The sequence below is a fragment of the Oratosquilla oratoria genome, chromosome 23 (genome assembly GCF_046742065.1).
Source record: "Oratosquilla oratoria isolate Oo_2021 chromosome 23, ASM4674206v1, whole genome shotgun sequence".
Classification (NCBI taxonomy): domain Eukaryota; kingdom Metazoa; phylum Arthropoda; class Malacostraca; order Stomatopoda; family Squillidae; genus Oratosquilla; species Oratosquilla oratoria.
Genome location: NC_134799.1, coordinates 19758633 through 19780480, shown reverse-complemented (window position 1 = coordinate 19780480; position 21848 = coordinate 19758633). Strand labels below are relative to the sequence as shown.

The 21848-nt window shown below is 41.0% G+C and overlaps 1 protein-coding gene across 1 annotated transcript in view; it reads right to left on the bottom strand.

Annotated features, from left to right (window-relative positions):
- CCT2 (chaperonin containing TCP1 subunit 2) overlaps positions 1-17598 on the bottom strand; it is a 37489-nt gene extending 19891 nt beyond the window's left edge. The window contains exons 1-3 of the mRNA XM_076206825.1: positions 17442-17598; positions 8531-8705; positions 22-128 (exon numbers count right to left, since the gene is read on the bottom strand). Of these exons, the coding sequence (XP_076062940.1) occupies positions 22-128; positions 8531-8705; positions 17442-17444 (285 nt within the window). The 5' untranslated portion in view covers positions 17445-17598. The remainder of the gene's footprint in view (positions 1-21; positions 129-8530; positions 8706-17441) is intronic.
- Between the last annotated feature and the right edge of the window lie 4250 nt (positions 17599-21848).

Sequence of the window (21848 nt, the reverse complement as noted above, 5' to 3'; positions counted from 1 at the left end):
TAGTTTATACACTACCCCTACCTCATCATCTTGTGTTTTACTGATGTCTTGAAGGATCTTTGCAGCAGGATTGTCTACACCAATATTTCTTAGAATAGTGGCACCATCATTAGTCACCTCAATCTGACCTGAAAACAAGATGGAAAGTCAAATTTCTGGTAGCTTCATTATAAAACTATAACAAGATGGAAAAACCTTTAGCCAGTGACTCAAAGAAAAAGATGGCCAAGATGAAAGATAGAGCTTTAATGGACTATGTAGTGGTAAATAGGATTATGATAGGAAGAGTTAGGGATGTACATGTGCTAAGGGGAGAGGGTGGGGGAATATCAGATCATTTTCTGGTGGAAGGTAAGTTGAGAGTGGAGGATAGATGGAGGAAGAGGAAAGGGACAAAAGGTAGGGAGGTGCTTAGAGTGAACTCTTTAAACGAGGAGGAAAAGGAGAAGGAGTACAAGAGGAAGCTGAAGGAGGAGTGGGAGGGAGTGAAGGATAGAGTAGAGGTAGGTGTGGAGGAGGAATGGGGATGGTTCAAGGAGGGAGTCACAAAGTGTGCAAAGATGGTGTGTGGAACAAGGTCAGGAGGAAATAGAAGGAAGGGTAGTGAATGGTGGGATGAGGAAATGAAGAAGGTTGTAGAAGAGAAGAAGCGAGCTTACACAGATTGGTTACAAAATAGGACGAGGGAGTCATATGAGACGTACAGGGAAAAGAAAAAGGTAAAGGAGGCAAAGAGGAGAGCAGATGTAAAATGGGGTAAGAGTATGACAGAAAATTTTGAAAGTAATAAAAAGATATTTTGGAAAGAAATTAAGAGAGGAAGAGGAGGCGAATCAAGTAGAGAAGAAAAGGTAAAAGGTGCAGATGGAGAGATGATAATGGAGGAGAAGGCAGTAAGGGGAAGATGGGCAGAATATTTTAGGGAGTTGCTTAATGTGAAAGAGGATAGGGAGGGAAAGATAGCTGCAGTGGGAAATGCTAAGAAAATGAGAGTGATGAGTGAGGAAAATGGAGGAGAAATAAGGAAGGATGAAGGGAAGGCAGCAGTTAAGATGATGAAAGCAGGTAAGGCACCTGGTATGGATGGATGCCATGCAGAATGTCTTCAAAAAGGAGGTATAGTGATGGTGGACTGGTTGGTTGGTTATTTAATGTTTGCTGGAGAGAAGGTAGAGTGCCAGAGGACTGGAGGAGTGCTTGTATAGTTCCACTTTACAAGGGAAGGGGGGACAAGTGTGAATGTAGTAGTTTCAGAGGGATTAGCTTGTTGAGTGTAGTTGGGAAGGCTTATGGGAGGATCTTGATTGGTTGGATTGGGAGAGGAACAGAGGGAATTGGTGAGGAACAGTGTGGGTTTAGGACAGGTAGAGGTTGTGTAGATCAGATTTTTGTGGTAAGACAGATATGTGAGAAAGCTATAGGAAAAGGGAAGGATGTTTTCTGGGCCTTTATGGATCTGGAAAAGGCTTACGACAGGGTAGACAGAAAGGCACTGTGGGAGGTTATGCGGATATACGGGATAGGAGGAAAGCTTCTGGGAGATGTCGAGAGTTCTTATGAGAGTAGTAGAGCTTGTGTCAAGATTAGAAATGGCGAGAGTGAGTGGTTTGAGGTAAAGGTGGGACTTCGTCAGGGATGCGTTATGTCACCCTGGCTGTTCAACTTATACATGGATGGGGTGGTGCGAGAGGTGAATGCAAGGGTAGTGGGTCAGGGATTGGAGATGGTTAAGGAAAATGGAGAAAAGTGGGAGGTGAGCCAGCTGTTGTTTGCGGATGACATTGCGCTTGTGGCAGGATCGGAGGTGGGATTGAGGAAGTAGGTGACAGAGTTTGGGAGTGTGTGATAGAAGAAAGCTGAAGATAAATGTGGGTAAAAGTAAGGTGATGAGATTTACAAGGGGTGAAAGTGGCAGTAATCTGGAAGTGAGCATTAAGGGAGAGCAACTGGAGGAAGTGGATAGTTTTAGATATTTGGGTGCAAATGTGGCAGGAAAAGGTGGAGTGAAGGTGGAGGTAGAATGAAAATTGAGAAGCGAGTAAATGCCTTGGTGTATTAAAAAGTGTAATGAGGAATAGAAATTTGGGAATGGATGCTAAGAGGAGACTCTATGAAGGAGTGATTGTGCCAACACCACTGTATGGAGCAGAAACATGGAACATAAGAGAGGAAGAGAGAAGGAACTTGAATGTGTTTGAGATGAAGTGTCTGAGAAGTATGATGGGGGTTACTAGGCTAGATAGAGTGAGAAATGAGGAGGTGAGGAGGTGAGGAGGAGAACAGACTCAAAATAGCTCCAACCAAATCTACAGCAACACTTCTCACCAACTGGACAAAAGAACACAAATACATACCTCATCTCTACATCAACAACACTCTAATACCACACACAAACACACCGAAAATTCTTGGTGTAACATACGATACATCCATGTCTTTCAAACAACACCTCACAAACATAAAAAACAAATGCACACCTAGACTTAACGCACTTAAGTCAATCACTGGAACAACATTTGGACAAAACAAAGAAACTAATATAACAATATACAAACAATGTATACGCTCAGTGATGAATTATGCGAGTCCTGCATGGGCTCCTAATCTCAGTGAGACACACCACAACACCCTTCAAATCATACAAAACAAAGCCCTAAAAACAATTACAGGCTGCACAAATACATCACCTACAGACCATTTACACCATGAAACAAAAGTCCTCAAAGTCAAGGAACACCTCGACATGAGAGGCACACAAACACTTGCTGCAGCCACCACAAACACATCACACCCGTTACACTACATAGCAGAACACCCACACACACCAAGAAACATTAAAACTACACCCAAAGACCTTTATTACACAAAGATACTCTCTTCTCTTCCTCCACAACCACCAAATACCAGCCTCCGGAAACATATTCATAATCATATCACTCACCGCTCCATTAACACACTGAAAGACAACACACTGCTGCATGCCAGACCCCCTGATATCCACCCTTCTGAATCCTCTCTCCCACGTAAGGACAGAGTCCACTTGGCCAGACTGCGATGCGGTCACCACCCAGCACTTCTAAGCTACCAGAGGAGGCTGGACGACCGTGTTGTGAACAGCTGCCCAGGATGTAACACTTCACCCCATACCATACAACACATAATGGAAGACTGCATTATACACAATCATGCACGCAAACAACACAACATACACTCTATAAAGGATTTGTGGGAAAACCCAGTCTCGGCTGTGGCCTTCCTTGGGGAGACGGGACTGCTCGGACAGACAGTCTAGGGAACGACAACAACAACAACAACAACAACGGGGGTAGAAAGGGAGTTGGGAGATAGGGTTGATGAAAGAGTATTAGGATGGTTTGGACACATGGAAAGAATGAGTGAAGAAAGACTAGTAAAAGAGGTGTGGAAGGCAGATGTGGAGGGAGTGAACATGAGGGGACGTCCTAGGATGAGATGGATGGATGGGGTGAAGGGGGCTTTGGGGAAGAGGGGAATGTCTGTTGAGGAAGGACGTGAGAGGACAGAAGACAGGGGTGAATGGAGAATGGTTGTATATGGATGATGTTGTGATGCATGAGGTGGAATGGACGGGGGAATGGGGGGTGAGGTAGTGTGTGCGAGCAAAAATTTTGACGCAGCCCGAAGGGATTTCTCCCTGTCCTCTCCTTTATATGGGGGGACGGAGAGGGGGGGTCGCCGATTTAATGAATCGGCCTTGCTGTGGATGTGCTGTGTCCTGTGACACTGCTTCTGACCCAGGGCAGTGGACAGGGTGCAGGGATGACCCGTCATCTAGGAGGTGCTAAGATGGGAGGGAGGGTGCAGGGGCGTGGAGTGTTTTCAGGGATGGAATGGGTGGGAATGATTTTATGCCTTGTCCTTTTTGGCTACCTCCCAGGTAAGGGGGAAAAAGCCTTGGTATATGTATGTATGTAAGATGAAAGTAAAACATGTCCTAGAATCATTCAATTCATTACCCTGGGCTTTCACGGTGGAATGTAAAAAGTGACTCCTCCTTGGAGACCCCTTAACAACACAACCAACAAATACAAAAAAACTACACTATCAGTATAGTTCTCAACATCTACAACAACCAACCACCTAAACCACACCCAGATAACTAAAGAAACCCTTCAAACAATACTCAATTACCCCTTGACATGAGCCCCAAAGAGAAAACCCTCTCACACCTGACAAGAACCACAATAGTATGTCTGCACTCAGGACACCATCAGGTATTACGACCATACTAACAGAGAGTAGGCCTGGCCCAAGGTTTAAACTACCCCAGATGCAGCCACCACACAGAATACACAGACACAAAACACAACCCTAACAGTCCCCAGACAACAACACAATATCTCTTCTCTATGTGAGTTAAGGTCTCACCCAGAGGTTGTTAGTTTCCTGGAGGCCACGAGTCTTCTGTAAGAGAGACCTGGGGAGAGGAAGTGATTGACTGATCTCTTGCAAGAGACCCAGAGGTCACTCAAGAAAACATATTGTTGCTGTCTAGGAATATCTAGTATGAGACAGTGTAAAACGAGACATTCAATATATTATGTGATGATTGCATCTGAAAACAGTTTGATTCTGTGACAAGGCCTAAGTGTTGGAAGATTTAGTGCTAGATGGTGCCCTGAATGCAAATGTACAAGCACGGTTTTTGGTTCTCCAAGAGGTATTTTTCTGTGAGTCTGATGTCTGGGGGTGGGGGGTTTGTTGGAGCAGAGTTTGGTAATGAATAGCTTGTTTTGACATCTAAGTGTGAAGGTGTTTTTGTGTGGTACAAATGGTAAGTTGTTGTACCTGTCTGAGTACCATACTGCTGGATGTAAATATATGCATTCAGTTGGTTGTGCTTGGGTGATGTCATGTGTTGAGTGAGTGGCAAAAGATATATGTTGCCAGCAAGTAATCCTTTGCATACCGGAATATGACGAGGACCTTAAAACCACTACTACTAATCTGGTTCAATACCAGACTGTTGCAAATGAACACCATCCCACCTCTACAAGGTGTGGTCCTGCGAGGCCCAGAAATTTAGACGGAGAGAAAAATTACTATTTATAGCTTAACCAATCAATGCATTCGTTCATATACCAAGGGCTTTTCTCCCCTTACAAGGGAGGTAGTCAAAGTCAAGGCATAAATCCACTCCCACCCATTTCATCCCCACATACTCCACTCCCATTCACCACCCCTTCCTCTCTTCTTGGTTTCTCCTGGATGACAGGTCATCCCTGCATCTTTAACCCTGCCCTGGGTCAGAAGCAATGCAGCAAGATGCAACATAAGCAAGGCCACTTCATTTAATCAGTGAACTCCATTTCCATCCCCTCATGCAGAAAAAGTGAAAGCGGGGAGAAATCCCTTCTGGCTGCATCAAAATATCATTCACACATACTCCCACATCCCCCACCCACTCCCATGTACAGCATCATCCACACACAACCATTCTCCACTCATTCCTACCTTGTGTCTTCTACCTTCCTTCCTCAACAGACAACCCTGTCTTTCTCAACGCCCCTTTCACCCCATTCATCTATCTCATCTTTGATCACCCCTTCATGTTCACTCCTTCCACTCATTCTTTCCATGTATCCAAACCATCCCTATACTCTTTCATCAACCCTATCTCCCAACTCCTTTTCCATCCCCACTCTCCTCCTCACCTCATTTCTCACTCTACCCAAGCTAGTATACCCTACCATACTTCTCAGACATTTATCTCAAACACAGTTAAACTCTTTCTCTCTTCATCTCTAATGTTCCATGTTTGCCCCACACAGTGTTATTGGCACAATCACTCCTTCAAACAATCTCCCCTTGGCATCCATTCCCAAATGTCTAATTCTCATTATATTTTTTAATCCACCAAGGCAATTATTTCTCGCAATCTACATTCTACCTCCACTCCTCCCTTTCACGCCACATTTGCATCCACATATCTAAAGCTATCCACTTCCTCCAGTCCCTCTCCCTCAATACTTATTTTCAATTTGCTGCCACCCTCTCCCCTTGTACATCTCATCACCTTACTTTTACCCACATTTATTTTCAACTTCCTTCTTTCACACACCTTCACAAACTCCACCACTAATTTCCTTAATCCCTCCTCTGATCCTGCTACAAGTGCAGTGTTTCAGCAAACAACAACTGGCATATCTCCAATTTCTTTAAAAATCTCTAATCCCAGGCCCTTTACCCATGTATTTACCTCCTGCACCACCCCATCTATACTGAACAGTCATAGCAACATGACACATCCCTGGTGAAGTCCCACCTAAATTTCAAACCACTCACTCTCTTCATTTCATATTCTAAAACAGGCTCTACTACTCTTCACAGCTTTGCAATACCTCCCACAGTGCCTTCCTGTCTACAGTCATAAGCACTTTCTAAATCCATAAAGGCCAAAAAACATCCTTACCTTTTCCTACAGCTTTCTCACATATCTGCCTTACCACAAAAATCTGATCCATGCAACTTCTACCCGTCCTAAACCCATGCTGTTCCTCTCCTAATCCTCTCAATCAAAACCCTCCCATAAGCCTTCCCAACTACTCAATTGATCCCTCTGAAACTACTACATTCACACTTGTCCCCTTTTCCCTTGTACAGTGGAACTATTGAGGCATTCCTCCAGCACTCTACCCTCATTTAAACAAACCTCTTGAATATGACAAAGCCTATGTATGCATCATGAGCCACAAGTGGGGTACATGAAAATGCCAGCATTGGCTTCATGATTATTTTTATTTTGTTGTAGTTGAGTGAACCCTGTATTCTATGAATAGGCTTGATCACATTTTCTGTGACATCAACCTCACCAGCCTCACTGTACCTCCCTCTTTTAGACACTTCACTTGACACCCATCTAACCAAGGTGCCTTACCTGCTCTCATCATCTCAATAACAAATAATTACTGTCTCAATATGAAACAGGGTAAAAGACTTTGGAAAAGTGAGATATCAATAGGTGCACCAATAATACTGAAGGGCAGAATTAATGGACAATACTACAAAATTCAAAGGACCAAATAATAACAGTCTCAATATGAAACAGTAAAATACTTAATATGAAACAGTAAAATACTTTAGAAAATACTTGTATCCGGTACTTCAAATAACCGGCATATTTTTCACGAAAACCGAAAAATTGTGATAAAGATAGAGGTATACAAAAAATAGATAAATTTAAATTTCCCGCGTGTTTAAAATCCCTGCGCGTGGTTTAGTTGCTCTCGCCGCCAGAAAAGACTTCTAGAGGACAGTAAATTTATTCTCCTACTCGACAACAGTAAAGCACATCCACCAGCTGAGGAACTGAGCAGTGGAAACATTTCTGTTGTGTATTTACCGCCGAACGTAACGAGTGTGATCCAGCCCATGGATCAAGGAGTGATTCACAACTTTAAAATGAATTATCGGAAAAGTTCTATGCGCAAATTAGTTTATTTTGAGGATGGTAGCATTTCCGAATTCCAACGTGGGCTTAATGTTAAAGACGCTATTTTTATGGAATCGCTAGCTTGGGAGGATGAAAAACAACAAACTTTAATGCGATGTTGGAGAAAATCATACCCGAAAATAATGTTTGAAGATCAGGAAGGGAATAAGAAATTTGAGGGTTTTCCATCGCCAAGAAAGAATCGGTGGTGAAAGAATTGAAAGATGGGTCGTCGCGCTAAACTTTGCATTAATGACGAAGTGATACAAGCGTGTGTAGATAAGGACAGTGACCGAGCAGCAACATTCTCACTTAGTGATGATGAAATTTTACAATCACTTCCCGATGAACACGCGAAAACGACAGAGGCAGATAGTGAAGAAGACGACCCTGAGATGAAAGTGTCGTGGAAGGATGCAGCGAAGGGTCTAGCGGTGTTTGTGAAATTTGCAGAACAGTGCACAAACAAAGAGGAAAAAATTCTAAGCAGACATCATATATTTTATGAAAGTTGGAACAAAAAGTTTAGTGAAAGAAAATTCGAGTGTTGAGGTGAACGCACCCTCTCAGCCACCAACACTGAACGCGGCCATTCACAACTCCGTCGTAAAATTATCAGATGATGAATTAGCCAACTGGTGATGCTGTGATGATTATAACTGATGTATATTGATTGGATTTACTCTATACTGATAGAATTTACAATATACAGATATGTGGATGTGTTTATTATTAAAGTGAATTAAGATCTATTAATAAGTAAAAGAACAATGTAAATAAATGTATTTTTCAAATATCCCTTCCCGTATCCGGCATTTTCTCGTATCCGGTACGTCTTCGGCCCCATTGGTGCCGGATATAAGGGCTTTTACTGTATCAATAAGTGCACAATCAATACTCAAGAGCAGAATTGATGGACAATACTACAAAAATCAAAGGACCACTCATTAAAAATAGATAGATATATATATATATATATATATATATAAACAAAATCACAGACACATTTTTATCCAACAAATATCATTTTATAATCCAGAAACATCTCTCCACCCATACCTTCACTCCTGCCCACAGCTACAAGGATTTTGTCCATGCCACGTGGCCCAAGGGTTGACCTTACAACATCTCCAATGGCAATTGCTCCAATAAATGATGATAAACGTGCAGTCTCTGATCTCTCCTCATCCGCCTCCGCCTTCATAATCTGGACAGGATTGAGTGCTATTTGTGCCTGAAAGAGAGAAAACCAAAGAACGATCAATATGATACAAATAAATATTGTTGAGGGAACAAATCACATTGCTGGATAGACCAAACTCCTGGTGGGTTACTGGCCAAAACATATCTTCTGAGACATTATGACAGCATTTACATGAGGAAGTTTTAACAGGATACCTTCAAGAGTCCTACAAATACCAATATATTCATTCAGAGCAGGAATCAAGCATAAGATATTTATATTTGACCCAGACTTGCTCAGGCCAAAATCCAACTACCACTCAAGAGCTAAATGAAAATGCTGGAAGTATGGCAGATGAAAATGCTGGAGTATGACAGAAAATTTTGAAAGTAATAAAAAGATGTTTTGGAAAGAAATTAAGAGAGGAAGAGGAGGCAAATCAAGTAGAAAAGAAAAGGTAAATGGTGCAGATGGAGAGATGATGATGGAAGAAAAGGCAGTTAGAGGAAGATGGGCAGAGTATTTTAGGGAGTTGCTAAATGTGAATGAGAATAGGCAGGGAAAGGTAGTTGCAGTGGGAAGTGCTAAGAAAATGACAGTGATGAGTGAGGAAAATGGAGAAGAAATAAGGAAGGATGAAGTGAAGGCAGTTGGATGAAGTGAAGGCAGTTGTTAAGATGATGAGAGCAGGTAAGGCACCTAGTCTGGATGGATGTCATGCAGAATGTCTGAAAAAAAGGAGGTACAGTGATGGTGGACTGGATGGTGAGGTCGTTTAATTTTTTTCTTTTTCTTTAAAGAGAGTAGAGTACTGGGGGACTGGAGGAGTGCATGTATAGTTCCACTTTACAAGGGAAAAGGGGATAAGTGTGAGTGTAGTAGTTTCAGAGGGATTAGCTTATTAAGTATAGTTGGGAAGGCTTATGGGAGAGTCTTGACTGAGAAGATTAGGAGAGAAACAGAGGGAGTAATTGGTGAGGAACAGTGTGGGTTTAGGACAGGTAGAGGTTGTGTAGATTAGATATTTGTGGTAAGACATGTGGGAAGGCTTTAGGAAAAGGTAAAGATGTTTTTTGGGGGTTTTATGGATCTGGAAAAGGCTTATGACAGGGTGGATAGGAAGGAACTGTGGGAGGTATTGCAGATATATGGGATAGGAGGAAAGCTTTTAGGAGCTGTCAAGAGTTTTTATGAGAGTAGTAGGGCGTGTGTCAGGATTAGAAAAGGAGAGTGTGTTTTAAGGTAAAGGTGGGACTTTGTCAGGGGTGTGTTATGTCACCCTGGCTGTTCAATTTATACATGTATGGGGTGGTGCAAGAGGTAAATGCAAGGGTGGTGGGTCAGGGATTGGAGATGGTTAAAGAAAAGTGAGAGATATGCTAATTGTTGTTTGCGGACGACACTGCGCTTGTAGCAGGATAGGAGGGATTGAGAAAGTTAGTGACAGAGTTTGGGAAAGTGTGTGAAAGTAGATTGAGAAAGTTAGTGACAGAGTTTGGGAAAGTGTGTGAAAGTAGTAAGTTGAAGATAAATGTAGGTAAAAGTAAGGTGATGAGATGTACAAGGGGTGAAAGTGGCAGCAGACTGGAAGTGAGTATTAAGGGGGAGAGACTGGAGGAAATGGATAGTTTTTGATACTTGGGTGCGAATGTGGCAGGAAAGGGAGGAGTGGAGGTGAAAGCAGAATGTAGATTGAGAGAAGCAACTAAATGCCTTTGTGGATGAAATGTGTAATGAAAAATAGACATTTGAGAATGGATGCTAAAAGTAGATTGTATGAAGGAGTGATTGTACCAACAGCACTGTACGGGACAGAAACATGGAACATAAGAGAGGAAGAAAGGAGTTTTAATGTGTTTGAGATGAGGTGTCTGAGAAGTAAGATGGGGGTTACTAGGCTGGATAGTGAGAAATGAGGAGGTGAGGAGGAGAATGGGGGTGGAAAGGGAATTGGGAGATAGGGTGGATGAGAGTATTAGGATGGTTTGGACACATGGAAAGAATGAGTGAGGAAAGACTAGTAAAAGAGGTGGGGAAGGCAGAAGTGGAAGGAGTGAACATGAGGAGGCGAGGAGGAGAATGGGGGTGGAAAGGGAATTGGGAGATAGGGTGGATGAGAGTATTGGGATGGTTTGGACACATGGAAAGAATGAGTGAGGAAAGATTAGTAAAAGAGGTGGGGAAAGCAGAAGTGGAAGGAGTGAACATGAGGGGGTGACCTAGGATGAAATGGATGGATAAGGTGAAAGGGGCTTTGGGGAAGAGGGGAATGTCTGTTGAGGAAGGATGGGAGAGGATAGAGGGCAGGAGTGAATAGAGAATGGTTGTATATGGATGATGTGATGTATGAGGTGGAATGGATGGGGGTTGGGGGTAAGGGAGTATGCGTAAGAAAAATTTGACACAGCCTGATGGGATTTCTCCCTGCCTTCTCCTTTTCTACATGAGGGGACAGAGAGGGGAGGTCGCCGATAGAATGGAGCGGCCTTGATATGGATGTGCTGTGTCTTGCGACACCTGTGATCCAGGGCAGTGGAGGTGCTAAGATAAGAGGGAGGGAAGAGGGTGGAGGGGAGTGGAGTGTGATAGGGTTGGATTGGGTGGAGTGGTTTTAATGCCTTTATTTTTTGGCTACCTCCCTTATAAGGGTGAAAAAAGCCTTTGGGATATGTGTGTACGTATCTATGTACTAGGATTTTCTCAAGTTTATGTAAATGAAGGAATAAAGAAGATGAAGTCAAAGCAGTTATTAAAATAAGATCAGGTAAGGCACCCGAGTTAGATGGGTGTTATGGGGAGTCTAAAAAAAGGGAGATACAGTGATGGTGGACTAGTTGGCGAGGTTGTTTAACGTTCTTCTAAAAGAGGGTAAATTGCCAGATGACTGGAGGAGTGCATGTACAGGTAGTCGTCGACTTACGACCTATGCGACTGATCGACTTTACGACCACGGAATAGTGCAATAATATTTAACATTTCATAGAGTAATAGAATTGCAATGGTCTGGCAGCGCAGAACAATTACTCCGCACGCCGCGAGACGCTAGTATGATAGTTTTGGCAGGCTGCTGACAGCGTCAGCATCCCAGCCAGCTAAATATTCTTTCAATTTTTTGTTTGAAGTAAAATCTTTCCTAATTTTGCATTGCATATAGTAAAAGAGGTATGGAAGGCAGATGTGGAGGGAGTGAACATGAGGGGACGTCCTAGGATGAGGTGGATGGATGGGGTGAAGAGGGCTTTGGGGAAGAGGGGAATGTCTGTTGAGGAAGGAAGGGAGAGGAAGGAAGGGAGAGGACGGAAGACAGAGGTGAGTGGAGAATGGTTGTATATGGATGATGTTGTGATTGCATGAGGAGGAATGGGCGGGGTAGTATGTGTGAGTAAATTTTGACGCAGCCCGAAGGGATTTCTCCCCTTATATGCAAGGGGGGACGGAGAGGGGGGGTCGCCGATTAAATGAAGCGGCCTTGCTGTGGATGTGCTGTGTCTTGTGACACTGCTTCTGACCCAGGGCGGTGGGCAGGGTGCAGGGATGACCCGTCATCCAGGAGGTGCTCAGATGAGAGGGAGGGTGGGAGGGGTGTGGAGTGTATTTAGGGATGAAATGGGTGGGAGTGTTTTTATGCCTTTCCCATTTTGGCTACCTCCCTTGGAAGGGGGAAAAAGCCTTGGTATATGTATGTATGTATTTTGTATTTTTGTATTTCTATGTTTTGCAATTAATAAAATGTAACAATATTTTTTTATGCCTAGGCTAGTTTGTCGATAACAGTATGTTCGGTACAGTACGTAAACGGAAAGATTGCGTTTTGAAATAAAAAAAAATCCTAATTTTGCCTTGCATTTTGTATTTTTATGTTTTGCAATTAATAAAATGTAACAGTAAAACTTTTTTATGCCTAGTCTGTTGTCGATAATATGTTCGTTACAGCATTTTGTATTTTTATGTTTTGAGATTAATAAAATGTAACAGTAAACTTTGTTTATGCCTAGTCTGTTGTCGATAACAATATTTTCGGTACAGTACATAAACGAAAAGAATGTGTTTTGAAATGGGAGAAAAAAAAAAAAAAAAAAAAAAAAAAAAAAAAAAAAGTCCGAATTTTGCCTTGCAATGATTTTATTGTAACCAACAAAAAAGTAGTTGTAGGTCAAAGATAACAGGACTTTATTCAGTATGCATAGGCCTAGGCTACGTTTCCTAACAAAAATTATAAAAAAGTTAATGAATATTAAACAACGTAGCTCAAAGATAATAAGATTTTATTCAGTATGCATACATTTCTTAAAGAAAGTCTGATGGTAAAATAATAAAAAGGTTAGAAAATACTTGTACAGTATTAGATATCATAGGTTAAAGATGATAGGATTTTATTCAGTATGCTTATGCCTAGGCTACGTTTCTCAAAGAAAATCAGATAAAATTATAAAAAGGTTAAGAAATACTATACAACATAGTTCAAAGATGCTAAGATTATTTCAGTATGCATAATATACAATATATATATATACAGTAACAAAAAATATTTAAAGGGTAATATATATATATAAAGACCGACTTGCGTCCAGATCGACTTACGACCTGTCTGTCGGAACCAAACTCGGTCATAAGTCGACAACTACCTGTATAGTTCTGCTTTACAATGGAAAAGGGGACAATTGCGAGTAGTAATTTCAGAGGTACCAGTTTGTAGAGTGTAATTAAGGCTTATAGGGTTTTGACTGAGGATTAGGAGAGGAATAGAGAAAATAATAAGGAACAGTGTGGGTTTAGGACAGGTTGGGGCTGCATGGATCAGATTTTGTGGTAAGGGAGATATGTGAAAAAGCTGTAGGAAAAGTTAAGGGTGTTTTTCAGGCCTTTATGGATTTGGAAAATGCTTATGACAGTAGACAAGAAGGCACTGTGGGAGGTATTGCAGATATGTGAGATAGGAGGAAAGCTATTAAGAGGAGTCAAGAGATTTTACAAGAGTAGCAGATGCCTGTGTTAGAGTTAGAAATGGAGAGAGTGATTTGAGGTTGGGGTGGGACTTTGCCAGGGATGCTTTATGTCTCCTTGGCTGTTCAATTTATACATGTATGAGGTGGTGTGAGAGGTAAACACAAGGTAATGGGTCGGAGATTGGAGATGGAAAGAAAATGGAGAAAAGTGGAAGACAATTGTTGTTTGCTGAGGACAATGTGCTTGTAGCAGTATCAGAGGTGGGATTAAAGATGTTAATGAGAGTTTGAGGTGTACAAAAGAAGAAAGTGGAAGACAAATGAGGGTAAAAGTAAGGTGATGAGATGTACAAGGGGAATGTGGCAGCAATTTGGAAGCAAGTTTTAAGGGAGAGACTGGAGGAAATGGATAGCTCTAGATACCTGGGTGGAAATGTTGTGGGAAAGGGAAGAGTGGATATAGAATGTGGATTGAGAGAAACAAGTAAATGCCTTAGGGGATTTAAAGTGCAATGAGAAATTGACATTTGGTAATGTATGCTAAGAGGAGATCATATGAAGGAGTGATTGTGTTGACACCACTGTATGGGGGCAGAAACCTGGAATATGAGAGAGGAAGAGTTTAAATGTGTTTGAGATGAAATGCCCGAGAGCTATGATAGCAGTCACTTGGCTGCAATGAATGAGAAATGAGAAGAGGAGAGCAGGGTTGGAAAGAGTTTAAACATGTTTGAGATGAAATGTCTGAGAAGTATGGTAGGGGTTACTAGGCTGGACAGAATGAAGAATGAGGTAATGAGGTGGTGTGGAGGAGGAGGAGAGCAGGGTTAGAAAGGGAGTTGGGAGATAGGGTTGAAAGTGTTGAGGCGGTTTGGACACATGGAAAGAATGAGTGATGAAAGATTAGTATAAGAGGTGTGGAAGGCATAGGTTGAAGGAGTGAACATAAGGGGACAACCAAGAACGAGATAGATGGATGGGGTAAAAGGGGCATTGGGAAAAAGGGAAATGTCTGTTGAGGAAGTGAGTAGATAGAAGACAGGGATGAGTGGAGAATAGTTGTGTATAGATAATGCAGTGATGCTTGGGAGTTTGTGTGAATGATATTTTGACGTCGCCCAAAGGGATTTCTTCCCATCTTATCTTTTTCTGCACAGGATGCAGGGAATGCTGATCAAATGAAGTGACCTTGCTGTGGATGTGTTGTGCCTTGCTACATTGCTTCAGACCCAGGGCAGTGGGCAAGATGCAGGGATGACCCATCAACCAGGAAGAGCCAAGATAAGGGAGAGGGAGTGGGGTGAATGGGAGTGGATTTTTTTTGGCCACCTCCCTTGTAAGGGGGGGGGGGGAGCCAATGGCATATGTATGTACCGGGTGTGGCAGGTACTTGAAAACAAAGGAACATCCATGGAATAAGGAAAATGACACTATTGAGGGCATTTCAGTACCATTTACTGATCTGTACAGGTGAATACTTATCCAATGCATATATTCATTTGATAAAACAGCCATCATTTGCAATAACAGCTTCTAGACAATGTCTAAACCACTGACTGGCAGTAATGAGGTAGGTATTGGGAATGTTTGCCACTGCATCTACAATAGCTTGCTGGAGAGTTGCAACAGTGTTGTGTGGATGCATATTGGAGTCTCTCTCAACAACGCCCCAGATGTAATGGTCTAAAGGATTAACATCAGTAGAGCTAGCCTCTTCACTCCGGGGCACATCGCACGTCTGGCAGCATTAGCTGCCCAACGTGCGATGTTGCGTCATAATAATTGCATTATAAAAAATAAAGTCAGTGCTCAATCGTTCATTCTCTTTCACCCGTGTATTTTGATAACCATAGAAAATTGATGAAGCCAGTTTAGAGAATGGAGATTACGTAGGTACGACCACAATAAATATAATCAAGATGCCGACGTCGGCATCATCGAGTACCCACTTGCTCCTCATGCCGCCTACGTAGGCGTCACCGTATGGAAGTGGCTAGGGGGCCAAATGTTGGGAGTGAAATGGTCATGAAATTTGTTAGCCAGCCATTCTTGGGTCGTGTGGGCTGTATGCAATGGAGCAGTCCTGTTAGAAAACATACGGCCTACCACGTGCTACAGCAGTAATCCATGGTTTCACAATTGTGTCTAAAACATTGGTAAAAGCAGCGGTGTTGACTCAAACACCATAAGGGAAGATATGCGGGGGCATCACATCGCTTTCATTGCTCACAACACCGAGAACCATCATGGAGGCAGGAAATTCTGTGTATGATGGTTGGAACCTCCTCAGTGGTTTGGTACAACCACCAATCATTTCTGCGTTTCACCTTCTGGTCCTGGACAAAGTTTTTTTCATTGAAGAACCACAGCATTCCTGGCTCCTCCAGATGTTTTAGCTTGTTTAAGAGACACTTGGCCCTGGTCACTCTGTTCTCCCCGTTTGTCTGGGACATGAACTGTCCTCTACACATCACGTACGACTTGTAACAGAGGTCTTCATGAACCACATGTCGGATGGTGGCCTCATCAATGTGCAACTCCCTGCCCAGTGCACTTATGGACTTCCCAGGATCTTTGTCAATGGCAGCTTGGACAGAACTGATGAATTCAGGAATCCTGATACTGTCCGAGTGCTGGCAATGTCATTTCGGGTGAGAAATAGAAACCACATCACCACTAGCAGCATCAAGCTCTCTCTGAACTTTGAAAATGAATGACCTGACGACATTTAGGAGTGCAGTGATTTCAGAGTCAAAATACCCTGCAGCCAAACTAGGGGATGGATTCTATAGGTAATATTCAGACCAGATAGCAAGAAAGAATTCTTCTTTTGAATACAATGACGCCTATCTATGTGTTATGAGCCATTTGTGGGGTATATGAGGATACCCGTGATGGCTTCCTGATTATAGCTATGATAGTTATTTTATAGTTGTCACCGAGTGAACACCGTATTCTGTGAAGAGGCTTGATCATGTTTTCTATGACATTATTATATTTATTCAGGATGAAAGAAAACTATATGGTGCAATGTTTGAATGTGCATATTGTGATGCATGCAACCTGATGTGTGTGAATACCACTCATATTGAAGAGGTTAACCAAGCAGAATTTCGTGGAAACTTTGATATTTCACATGCCTACCTTCTTTAAGGGCATGTAGGCATTTACAAGTATTTATCTGTTGTTTAAACAAAATGGGTGGGTAGGTAGGTCTCTATCAAATTTTTAGTCATTGTCACTGTAGGGTGGGGGAAGAAATTGTGTTAATGGTTGGGACCTACAGGATTCATGTGTCCATCTGAACAAATACCCATAACATGATACATCCAATTCAAGATGAAGGGGCCAAACCTACAACGATAAATCATGGTGAAGAGAGCTAATGAGTCATGGAGCCGATATAGCGGAAATTACTTTTAGTTTTGGCCATTACATTAGGACTAATAGGATAAACTATTCAATTCCATACATCATAACCACATATCATGATCATCTATCAACATTATAACCACTACAAATTGTAATAAATATGATATCAGTGTTTATCAGGTCTAACGTAAACGTATTATTAAGCCACCAACCTCAAATCATTATCATATACTTAAATATTACCACCAACTAGCATAAAATCATATATCTAATAATATTACCACCAAGCAACCAGCACAATATCATATATTAACACAAAGCAACTAGCATCAATTTATTTACCAATCATTTATATTTATAGAATGCTCGCCTTTTTAGTTCCTCTCTACCCCCATTGACAATGGTATGTCAATTAAAAGGGCAGGTTACTAATACAAGGAATGAAATAACCAATAACTGCAACACTTACCATTTCGACGGTGTATATGAACTGTTCTCTTTTCAAGCGTAGACAATCCTTGCTCTGCTTCCTGAATCTTCGAGAACAATCTTTCTCGCTTCTACACCGCTGTCAAAGGAAACACACCGCCGCACACTCGTTTTACTAGCAACAGTACAAATGGTTCTTAGAATCTATAAGATTCTATTAGCTACAAAGGAAGCAGATTATCACTATATTAAAACAAGTTATATGGTAATTTAATTTTGCTTATATACACATGATAAATAGGGGCTTTTTTATTACCTATTATAAAGTTTATGCGTATACTGCAGAACTATTTTCATTGTCAGAAACCTAATGACTCATTCTCAAAGTGTGTTTTAATCAGTCAGAGTAAAATAATTAATTATAAGCCCTTTTTCGTATAAAGAAGAGTATTTAGAATGCATCATATTATACAAGATGTACGCATTGAAGGAAAAAAACAAATTAATAAAACCATATGACCTCGTGCTTCGTGAAGTTCCTATGCAGGGAGTAATTATGTAATATGACTCATCTTTCGAAACGTGTTAAGGTAAGCACAGTAATAAATAAAATAATCAGGAGATTAGCTTTGTAGTGAAGTATCATCTGACAATTTTCTTCAGAATTTTAAAAAGGCTTTCTGGCCAAACAATTGTCTCCATACTCACTAATGTCGTCACATTACACCAGAATAAATGCAGAATGACCAGTTGTGTAATAATAAATGTTGGCTCGAATTTTATTGTCTGGACATTTACACACAGACACACACCACAGTAGAAGGCAATGGTTCTCGGACTCTCCTACAAATCTTTCTGAGAGAGAGAGAGAAAAAAAAATACAACATCAGCAGACCCTATTCCCAATTCACACAATTCGTCTGTGACACAAAAAAAATCTACTCATTAGTGAATGATAAGACGTCTTTTACTATTGTTGCCTCCTTGAACCTATCCTGTATCAGATTCAAAGGTCAACTGAGAAGGTTTTCAAAGAGGTGGTGAATATATGCTAGATATATGGCTTAGTCACTTTTTGATAAAATGATACAATAATAAGTCCTAATTATTAGGCAATGTGTTAAAAAGGCCTGTCAAAATATCTTCGGCTGTTCTCGTAAAGCTCTATCAGCTGTGACGTCACTCGTGCTGTTTACATTCTGATGCAAGTCACTACACGAAAAAACTAGACAAAGTTAAAAAGGAATAAGACATGAAATTAGTTATGGCAACACATAAACAGCTTAAGGTCATATGGCTAAAAAAAAAAACCACAAGTGACACATCAGTATATTATGAAAACAAAATCAAAATAAATAAACAAGAACTAGGAGAGAAAAATACAACTTTCTGGAAAAGCACATGCCAACGACATGCAAAGCTCATTGAAGACACCTGGAACCTAGAAGTTGAATCCAATTACACAAAGAAAAAAAAAAAAAAACCACCACGAGGAAATAGAAAAAGGTGTCATAGCCACAAACATAGATATTGTAGGCAACATCCGAGAAATTCTAAGAGAGCACTATGACTATGCTTGCAACTGTGGTAATTGTTATTGGGAATCTTAGTGTTTACCTTAGTTCGGGAAACTTTCCCTCCAAGTGTTATTTTCTTCGATTCAGGATCCTTTCTTGAAACTTCGAACCACGCCTATCGTAACTTTAAATAAGATACAATTAAACTCCCCTCCTCTTTATTTTGTTGATTAAATCTATGTAAATATTTTGGTTTAATAAATCGGGAATTAACTTTGAGAAATTACTAGTAAATATTAACACATGGCCTTCTGAGCTCTAAGGACTTCTGTTTTGGAAACCTCTAACCAAGGGATCACGTTTTCGGTTCAGAAGGCTTTCAATATATCATATTTCTAAAGCAACTACATTTAGAGAATCTACGCAGGTTAAAACAAAGGTGACCGGTAAGTTCTCAAATGTGTTACTGAAATATTAAACCGTAGTTTTCATACAACATCACAGAACCAAGTACCAAACCTATGAGCTCAGGGGACATCACAGCAGAAATGCTTTCTAAACAAATAAGAAAAATGAAAAATGGTAAAGCAGCAGGTCCAAACGGCTTAAGCATTGAAATGTTTAAAGAAATAAAATACAAAGAAGCCACAACAAGACTTGTTGCGGCCTACAACTCAATAATCAGACAAAACAGAGTACCTCAAAATTGGAAGACCTCAAAAGCAAAGCTCATCTAAAAAATACAAACCCCACAAATCAAGGACCAATAGCCTTACTAGACATATCTTACGAAATACTAATGGGCATTATCAAAGAAAAAATAGGAGAAAAAAAAAACACCTCCACCAAAATCAAAACCTACTAGAAACACATACATACATATACCAAAGGTTTTTCCCCCTACATGGGGGGTAGCCACAAAGAAAAAAGGCATAGAAACCACTCCCACCCATTCCATTTCCTATATATTCCACTCCCCTCCACCCTCCTCCCTCCCTCTTATCTTGGCACCTCCTGAATGACGGGTCATCCCTGCATCCTGTCCACTGCACCTGGGTCAGAAGCATCCACAGCAAGGCCGCTTCATAAATTCGACGACCCCCCCTCTCCGTCTCCTCATGCAGAAAAGGAGAAGACGGGGAGAAATCCCTTCGGGCTGCGTCAATTTTCTTCTTACACATACCTCCCCACCCCCACCCACTCCCCCTCATGCATCATAGCATCATCTATACACAACCCCTCTCCATTCAGCCCTATCTTCTGTCCTCTCCCGTCCTTCCTCCACAGACATTTCTCTCTTTTGTAATGCCCCTTTCACCCCATCCATCCATCTCATCCTAGGACGCCCCCTCATATTCACTCCTTCCACCTCTGCCTTCCATACTTCTTTTACGAGTACTAATCTTTCTTCACTCATTCTTTCCACGTGTCCAAACCATCCTAATACCCTTTCATCAACCCTATCTCCCAGTTCCCTTTCCACCCCTGTTCTCCTCCTCACCTCCTCATTTCTTACTCTATCTAGCCTAGTAACCCCTATCATACTTCTCAGACATTTCATCTCAAACACATTCAAACCCCTTCTCTCTTCCTCTCTCATGTTCCACTGATTCAAAATATTCCATATATAAGTTGGCTAGAACACTCAGAAGACTTTATAAGAAAGATCAAAAGTCACAACCTACCAATGAGCCGAAAATTACTAAGTCTAGATGTAGTTTCGTTATTCACTCAGATTGATGTAACGGTAGTTCTAGAGTTTTTGGAGGAAAAATTACAACCATACCAAAACCAGCTACCATTGCCACTAGAAAAAATAATAAGTTTAACAAAACTTTGCGTCAACACTAATGTTTTTTCATTCAAAGATCTTTATTATAAACAGAAATTCGGATGTTCCATGGGCTCTAATCTCTCACCAGTTCTAGCCAACTTATATATGGAATATTTTGAATCAGTGCTATTACCGAAAATTAAACCACCCGCCATGTTTTGGCACAGGTATGTCGATGACATCTTTACGGTTTGGGACGATGAATGGGGTTCATTCCAAGAATTCCACAACAAACTTAATCTCCTAACGAACAACATTAAATTCAAGGTGGAATGGGAAATAGATCACAAATTACCTTTTCTAGATATATTAATAATAAGAAATGCGGAGTCTTTGTCCTTCACAGTTTATAGGAAGCCCACACACACAGGGAGCTACCTACATTTCTTTAGCCACCATCCTGACAAAATAAAATATAGTGTAGCTTCAGGCCTATTCTTACGGGCTTTGAGAATTTGTAGCTCCCAATATTTAGAATTGGAACTAAATTCAGTAAGAAACCAACTAACTAAATTAGGATACCCGCCGTGGTTTTTACAAAAAGCTCTCAGTAAGGTCAAAATTAGTTTTCACAAAATAGATTCCCATTCCACCTTGAATCATAATTGGGATAATAGATGCATAAAATTGCCTTTTAATAAATCAATTAATGACTTGTCTCATTTGATACCAAAGGAAAAGGTAAATTTTATCTTCAATTATCCCAACAATTTGTTCAGTAAAGTCGTCAATATACATCATAGATCCAAGAGTAATACAACTCCTGGAATTTACAAATTACCTTGTTTAGATTGCAAGAATGTATATTGGGGACAGACGGGTCGAGACCTCAGTACCAGGGTCAAGGAGCACAAGAACTCTGTAAAATACGGGCAGGAAAATTCCGCGGTATTTCAGCACGTCGCCAACAAAAACCACCGGATAAATTGGGACGATGCTGAAATAATTTACAAATCCAAATGTAGTTTCAGAAGAAAAATGGTAGAATCCTCCCTAATAAACAATTTTCCAAATTATAACATTTCCTATGGTCAATGGTCACCAGATTGTATTTCTTTTGCTATAAATAAAATGTTATCATCTACATTAGCGGTGG